Source organism: Empidonax traillii, unplaced genomic scaffold, assembly GCF_003031625.1.
Source record: "Empidonax traillii isolate 1590-97213 ecotype Southwest subspecies unplaced genomic scaffold, ASM303162v1 scaffold166:size2381449, whole genome shotgun sequence".
In the NCBI taxonomy this organism is placed as follows: domain Eukaryota; kingdom Metazoa; phylum Chordata; class Aves; order Passeriformes; family Tyrannidae; genus Empidonax; species Empidonax traillii.
Genome location: NW_020955359.1, coordinates 1,232,071 through 1,240,212, shown reverse-complemented (window position 1 = coordinate 1,240,212; position 8,142 = coordinate 1,232,071). Strand labels below are relative to the sequence as shown.

Below are 8,142 nucleotides of genomic sequence, written 5' to 3'. Positions count from 1 at the left end.
TAAACTGACACAGACTTGTATAGCTTCTGACACCTGATTTGTTTGGTTTTTCTGTGATGATTCTGCTCAGTTCATCAATGCAGATGAACTGAGTGGGGCCTCAACTCAGGTGCTGCTTCCCCTGAATACCCTGGGAGTGAGAGAGTCGGGGGACAAGACCAGAAATGCTGCAGTCGGATAATCTGGTCACCACCAGCACAGCTCTGAAACAGCAGTGAAAGTGTGCAGGTGAGTAAAGCAGCAGGCTGTGATAAGTTTTTCTTATTTGTGATGCCTGCTTTTTAGTTACAGGTTAGACAAATGAGACCTGTCTCTTTCTTTGTCTGTTACTATAATTGCTCTGAATGGAAAAAAAAAAAATTAAATTGAGGTTCTTTATGCAACTCGTGTGATTAAAGCTTTCAGATGTTACTGTAACCACCCTGCTCTTTCCTGCAGCATATGATGCCATTGCTACATCTGTGCCACCACATTCCAGCCGAGCATTGATGCTGTCTATGGGTTTAACCGATGCATTTTAAGTAGGATGTGAAGAGTGCACCTTTAGACACAACCCAGTGCAACCACAGGACTATGCAGTTAGTTCGACTAGTACATATTTTGGTGCTAACCTATTTGTGGATGGAGTTGGTTTGTTTCAGTTCGTGCTAATCAACTTGAACTAGTTCAGGGCTTCAAAACCAGTATAACTGGTTCACACTGAAAAGCGAGCTGTTTGAAGGTGAGCGTAGGCTTTCGCTGTGGCCTTCCCCGAGGACGATGCCTTGGCTCAGTCCCGCGGGGCCCTGGGGCCGGCAGGACACTGGGGTGCCTCTGCTGGGGAGATACGTGGGGTCCGTGTACCAGGGGGCCGGAGTGATGCCGCGGGGAAGGGGATGCCGTGATGCCCCGCCGGCGGCTGCGGTCGAGCCCGGCGGGCAGGTGTGGTGCGGCCGGGACCCGGGAGGCTGCTGGGGACATAAGACCCGAGGCAGGCAGGGGGGGCAGGAGGCCGGGGCGGGCAGGCGCGGCTGAGGTGCTGCGGAGGGCGGTGATTCCGCCGCGGGTACGCGGGGGAGGTCTGGGTTGAACAAAGGCACGTGTTGGGCTCCGGCCGAGCCCCCTGGGGCTGCCCTGCAGCCCGTCCGGGGGCGCGGGGCGGTGGGCACCCCCGCGGGGCAGGGCCCCGTGCCGGCCGAGGCGGGGCCGCGCAGCGCGGGCGGCGGCGGCGCCGGGCTCGGCATCGGTGACGCGGAGCCAATCAGAGCCCCGGGCTGGCGCTGCCGGCCCGGCCCCGCCGCCACCCGGGCACGGATAGCTGCGCACGGGGAAGCGCTGCCGCGGGAGCCCGCGGACGCCTCGCCCCATGGGGATCGAGAGCTTCTGCGGCGCCGACCCCTCCAACCCCTTCTGGGTGAGCGGCGGGACGGGCACGAAGGGATGGCGGGGAGCCGGGCGGGACGGGGCTGGTGGCGGAGCCCGAGGGCGCTCCGGGGAGCGGAGCCTGCGGTGCCGGCGCTGTCCGGGCGCAGACCGCGGGCGGGGGCTGCCTTGCCGGAGCCCCGGGCCGGGCCGCGGAGGGGCCGCGCCGGGGCCGCCGGTTCTCGGTCTCCGCCTGGACGCGATGTCCCCGCGCCCGGGTCGCGGAGGGGACACCGCCTCGCCTCGAGTGCGGGGCTTCCGGCGGGGAAATGCCTGGAGGGGGGAACCGGCGGGTGGGTGCCCGCCTGGGAGGCTGGGAATCAGCTCCCGAGGGAGCGGAGCAGGGCTCTGCCGGCCGCGTTGCTCGGGGCTGTGCGGTAACCACAATAACGGTGTCTGGCGGCTCGGGAGCGGGGTGCGCCCTGGAGGAGGCCACGGACACGCTTTCTGCAGGCTGGTAGCCCTGTCGCGTGTTTGCACAGCGGTGCAGACCGTTCCTCAGCGGAGAGCGGGTGAGCGCAGGTGCTGTGGGTGAACTGGAGGCAGCTGTGCACAGGTGAGCGATGCGGGTCCTGCTCAGCTCAGACGCTGCCGTTGAGCTCGGGCACGCAGGTGCTGCAGCGGCCAGGCACCTGGTGGTGAAAATCCATCCCAGGAAGAAACAGGTTATACGGAGAAGGAGGTTGTGTGGAGGAAGGGAGGAGAGAGAGCTGGAAGTTAAAGGAAAAAAAAAAAAAGATGAAGTGAGAGCTACTGAAGGCAACATAGGGGTGAGAGGAAAACGCAGAAAGAACTACTCGTGTATTCTTTAGATATTTGCCAAATGGTATTGAGCTAATGAGCTGTCTTACTAGTTAAAAAATAAAATAGATATCCCAACAAATGCCATTGTAATGTTTTGTATCAAGAAACATTAACGTATTACCCAGCATATATTTAGTTTTTCCCAGCTGATCAAAATTGACTCTGCTAACCTACTTTTATGTTCCCTATGCTCGTATCTCTTTTCAACTGATTTTCAGGTTTCTCAGAACTGGCTAAATTAGAGTCATCATACATATTTTTCCCCCTCTCCTAGTGTGAGACTTTGTATTTGAAGAGCTTTAGGGAATACGTGATTCAGAACTGGTTTATGGAAAAACTGACTTGAGAGAGTAGTAGTATGGTGAAGAAGAGCTGCTGGCTCATTCTCTGAGTTGTGGAATTGCAACATCAGGTGGAAGCAAGAACTACACTTAGGATGTTGGAAGCGACTAGTTTATGCAGGGTTTCTGATAGCAGATTCTTTTATTAGGAAAACACTATTCTTATATGTACTACAACCATCTCTGGTATTTGTCGTGTGTCTTAACTACTCCATACATTTTTTTTACTAGTTGCATTGGTTCCCGAGGTTTTGGGATTTGTCATCCTTCTCCAAATCACGTGGACTCTGCCTTTCATTTCTTCCAGCTTAAGATCCTTTGGGTGTGGTTGTTTGATTTCTGGATTCTTCTAATCCTGCAAAAGAACAATTGTGCATTCCAGTTGGGGTTAGATGTGCCTGCAAAAGTCTTCCTTGTCTTCATAAGTAACACTCTGTTTCCACTTGGTTGTTGCATCATTCCCCGTAATGGGGAGGGTGGCAATGGTGGTTTGGGTGCTCATGGGTACTCTGGCTGCTCCATTATTGCTACTCTTTGAAGCTGAAGTAGTAACAGATTTTCAGAAAATGCCTGTGTATATGTGGTGTTGTGCTGGGCTTTAGATACCATGTGTGGTTGTGCTGCTGCCCTTCCTGTCTTGTAGTACTGCACTTTTCTGCTCCTCAGAGCCGGGTGATACCTGGATTCCTGGTGGCACCTGTTATTGCATTTCTGTGGAGAACTGTATGGATGCATGAGCTGTTTTTGTTGGTCCATCGCTGTGCTGGAGGAGCAGAGGGATTTCTGGCAAACTCAGCTTCAAGGAAAAGATGTGTTTTCTGTCAAAGGTGATCCTGAGTTTAGGACAACTCAGTTTTGAATTGTGGGGGAGTCTATGGTAGAAAGGACCTAATGGACCCTTAAAAACTGTATGCTAATCTTCTTAGGCTTTGCTGGCCAGGATTTTTCTTGTTTGCACACCCAAGGAATGTTATTGTTGAAAGTTCTTGTCTGAGAATTAAACAGATTGGTTTTATTTAATACTGAGTCTGAAAGGTCAGAAGCCCAAGAAAATTTGCCATCTTCTTCACTCTGTTGTTTTTTTTTTTCCTTTTCTCACTGTTTAGCCTACCTCTGTTCCCCTACTCAGTGTATTAACTTCACTGCAATCAGATTTGTCCATAGAACTTCACTGCATCTTGCTTCCTTTGAACCAGACTCACTTTCTGAAAGGGTACTGTTCAACCCTTCCTTGCTCTGGCATCACTGAGTGTCTCAGAAGGAGTATCCTGTCCATATATAAAGAAAGGTACAGCTGTCTAAGATAAAGTTACTATTTACTGATAGCTGTTGATGACAAGTAAAAGGTAGCATTTTGCACTACTTGCATTCTAGTTCAGTGACTTTAAGGGCCTGTTCAAGCTGTAAAACTTTTTTGTGACTTGACACAGCTGAGATAGCTTTGGCCAGAGTGTCACTGGTGTCTGAGTGCAGTCTGCCTTGTTTCAATACCAGCACACGAAAAACCAAAGGTAAAGTGGGGTGAGGACCACAGTCATTCCAGGTAAGCAGGATAAGTGTCAAGGCAGATGGAGAACTTGGTGCACACTTTGGCCTGCTGACCTGGCTGGCTGGCCATGTGTGCATGCAGTTGGTGCTCTCAGTGCATTTACATTTTGAAAGAGTCAGCTGGGTTTCCTCTCTTCTGAATAAAATTTTGATTTTGCTTATTCAGAGCTTGTAACCCCCTCAGTATCGTGTTTAGGGAAGTCTTTTCACGTTTGAAAGTGCTAAAGGAAGAGGTTAATAGGTTTTGTGACACTGGGATATTTCAGGGGCTTTTATGAAAAAGAAGTAGGAAATATGAATCTGAAACTTTGAGGTTCTTCCTTATACTTTAATGAATGTGAGATAAATTACTTATATTTATATAAGCTCCTATCATGTCCTTCATGGGCAAAGACACTGTGTTTTTTAAAGTTGATTTAGACAGAAGATAGCTCAAATTCTTTACTTCAGTGGAAATTCAGTTGAATTTTTTTCCACATTTTTTTAGTTGGGCTTTTGGTTGTTGAGGAAGGATTCAAAGCAAGTAATTGCATTGACTTCTAGAAGAAAAGCAGTTTTCATCTCCTCTGTTTTGAAAACTTGAGTCCTGTAATTATTCAAGCTGTATCTCTGCCTGTGTAAACTCTGGCCTGTTTCCCTTTTCTGTTGGTGCAGGTTGCTTTTGTGGAGCTTCTTCTTCAGTGTTAGTAAAGAACTTCTTCATATGAAACCCAACTGCAGAAGGAAAACAGGATGAATGAGTAAAGGTGAGGCAGAGCCTCACATACAGTTTCTAGGGACCAGCTTGGAGGGGTTGGGCTCTGCTCCCTTTGCTGTCCTTCCTCTGTCTGAGGCTTTCAGGCACTTTTGGCTGCCTAAGGAAACGTATTTTCTTTTGTCCAAAGACGTTATGTTTTGTATTTGGGTTGTTTTAGCCAGAGGGAGCTGTAATGTAGCTTGATAGAATTTTATTAAGAAAAAAAGAGTAAATATTCTTTAATTCATTATATTTTTAGCTGACATTTGTGAAGCAGTATTGTGTGACATAAGCAGCTGCTGTGCTTCTGTTGTTTATGAGGACACTGGTAGTTCTACTGAAATAGGCTTCGGAAGGAAAACCAGACATTTTATGTAAGGAGCAATTTCATGTTCTGAAGATCTGTGGCTTATGCTTTCCTGCATCAGATAAGCAGTAAATTGGCACGTATCTTGGAACCCTGCAGCTTTTTGCGCTGCAAGATATGTCTTAAGTGCTTTTTTAGGTGTGTTTGTGGCACAACTAGGGAGAAGGTTTGAGGTGCTGTGAGAGGGTGCTGGGTGAGCTTGATAAAAGCTATGAATTTAGCCTCTGCCTTTACTTGCAGAGGTGTCAGCTTTAGGAGTGCATTTGTGACCAGTTAAGAGTATACAGATCAGGAAACTTCTGATTTGTTGACAGAGGGAGGTCTTACGTGGACAGTGTTTGGAACAGAGGAGCAGCAGCAGAGTGCAAAACAGAAAACCCGTCATTTAAGACGGTGCCTTTATTACAATTAACAGCAGATTGCATGATTTGCATGGCTTGGCTGCTGTGTTTTTTAGGGATGAAAGCCAAAGGCCCATTTGTCAGCTTTCTCCCATTTAAACCTGTAAGACATTTTTTTTTAACTGGTCATATGAACAAGGATCTAAATTTGCATAGAAATTAAACTTAGATTAGAAATGAAACTGATATCTCTTGATCCCGAATAGATCGATTTAGGGGAAACATGGGGAAATTAAGCCTGATAATCTGTTGTTGATAGGGATTTTCTGAACAGATGACCTGTCATTCTACGGCTGTCAGTTCAAGGTTGCTCAGAAAAATTAAATGAGGAAAGAAAAGCAGCAAAATGCCTGAATCACTCTTGCTGTTCCATGCAATTACAGTGCAGTTTACATTGAAACACTGTGCTATACTGGGACCAAGGGAAGGTCAGCCCAGGTTGTGCTGAAGTCATTCTGGGTCACATCTCTAAAAAGCCTACTGCTGGGTACTGACCTTTTGCTTACTTTTAATAGAGTCAGAATTCCCTGCTTTACTGTTTTCTCACTGTTTGCATCTGTGGGAGCTTCAGAAACTTAAGCTGTTCTCTTAGTCCCTCGATAAGATCATTACCCAGGTGTGTTCAGACTTCTCAGTGGTTTGAACTCAAGGTGCAGGCTGTTGCCTGTATCATTAAGCAAAAACCCTGTTTTTGGTGCAAAAAGGAGATGAGAGCAGGAATCTTTTTCTCCTGTATCCTGTTAAGTAACAGTGATTTTGGTGAAAAACTTGACAGAAGGGTAAAAACTATCCTTTGGTTTTGAAACGGAATGGTAAATATTTTGTTGTCATTTGGCCAAATGTTGTCTTGTGGCACTTGCAGATATGGCAGGGTGTAGAGAGGCTACATTTTAATTTTGCAAGTACTGATTTAATCTGTCATATGTTTCTCTGACACACAAAAAAAATAGCCATAGTTGAGTGGCTTTTAGCTTATTGGATTACTTAAAACTTTTGTAAGTGCCACAACTGCAGGTGCTCCTTTCTCTGGCAATTTCTTAGCACCGGCTTCTTATTTTTAGGCTAAAAGGTTCTTATTTCAGGCTAAACAACAGCAAAACATGCTTTTTTTCTTGTCATTTTACACACTGTTTCAGCTGATGCAGTGCTTTCTGTGACAAAGGACCTCAACTCCCTGTAAACATTAGGAAATACTGATGTTTGGGTTTGGGACAAGGAGGTACAGACACCTGATTTAAATACAGGACCAATTATTGGAAGGTAGAGGCTTTTTGTTGGCCGTGTTAACAAGTCAAATCTGCATTATGTAAGTCATTACTGTTGAGAACTTAAACCATTGCTAAAACCATTTCTAATAGAAAACATTATGAGAAATTAAGGGCATTTCTCTGTCACTTACTGGTATTTTTCCACCCTAAATCTTCTTTATATAAAGGATTTTAAAATTTTATTATGTGATTATAATTTTTTTTTTAACTTTCCACCTCTTGCTCTAACAATCTTGTCTTGTGACAATATTAAGAGACTACAAGAGTAAAACTTACGTTTCAGAATTACTTTGAAACAAAGGAAGGAGGAGGGGCGTGGTCTCTTCCCCCATCTGAGGTCTCAGTCTGTGCATAGTATTTTGGGGAACTGGGCTGGAGGGCTTGCTTATGAATGATTTAAGGCTCTTGATATGACTTGCATGTCAAAATCTTAATTGGAGACCTCTGTTGTTTTTTAACTTTTGCTAAAACAGTTACTTGTTCCTTGCTCCCCTGACTTCTACTAGCATTTTAACCAATGAGCTTCATTAATAGCAGGAGTTTTGTTCCATTCATGATTTTTTGAGAAGTGTTTTTTGTTCTCACTGTTTGGTGATCAGCACCTGCCCAAGACTCTAATATCACTAATACCAAGAAGATCCAAAATTGCATGGTAGGCTTAGTTCTGCTGAGGTAATAAAGAAAACTCCAAACTATGTATTTTCTATGGGTGAATGTGAACTCCCCAAGAGTTGGAGATCTGAATCTAATTCTTAGAACCCAGTGTGGTAATTACCATTAACATTTCTTATTTCACCTTTGTGGAAGTAGAAAAACAAGAAGGCAGAAACTTACGGATCTATTTGGGCTGTTACTGGCCTGAAGAAAGGTCTGAGAACTTTGTGGGGATATGAGCACTTAAACCTCACGTGAGATCACAAAGGGAAGTACTGAAGTCTCTTCCCAGATTGGCAGTCAGGCTCACTCTGTGTTCATTTTTTCCACAGCCTGTGGTAAGTGGTATAGTTCTATGCAGGGGCATAATTCCAGAATTTCTCCTGGCAGAAGTAGTTTCAAGAGTCTGTGGAGATCTGGGAATGAGATCAAGTATTTGGTTGTGCGGTTTTTACTTTTTAGCAGAATCCTGGGTTTGTGTGTTCAAAAAATTAGAAAAAAAAAAATCACTGCTGCTTTTCTTTCATCAGCCATGTGAAATAGCTGTTAGAAAAGTATTTCTGTACAATCTGTATAAGTATTTTAAATTTTTCTTCTGCCTCCTATTTGCAGACTATACCCT

The 8,142-nt window shown here is 45.8% G+C and overlaps 1 protein-coding gene across 5 annotated transcripts in view; it reads left to right on the top strand.

Annotated features, from left to right (window-relative positions):
• Window positions 1-8,142, top strand: part of LOC114058258 (multidrug resistance-associated protein 1) — a 47,793-nt gene continuing 39,651 nt past the window's right edge. For 4 of the 5 annotated variants that reach the window (XM_027885435.1, XM_027885434.1, XM_027885432.1 and 1 more), the window contains exon 1: window positions 1,285-1,393. In XM_027885435.1, coding sequence (XP_027741236.1) covers window positions 1,346-1,393 — 48 coding nt within the window. In that variant the 5' untranslated portion in view covers window positions 1,285-1,345. Of the gene's footprint in view, window positions 229-1,284; window positions 1,394-8,142 lie in introns of those variants that run through there. The other variant, XM_027885436.1, reaches the window with a different exon arrangement.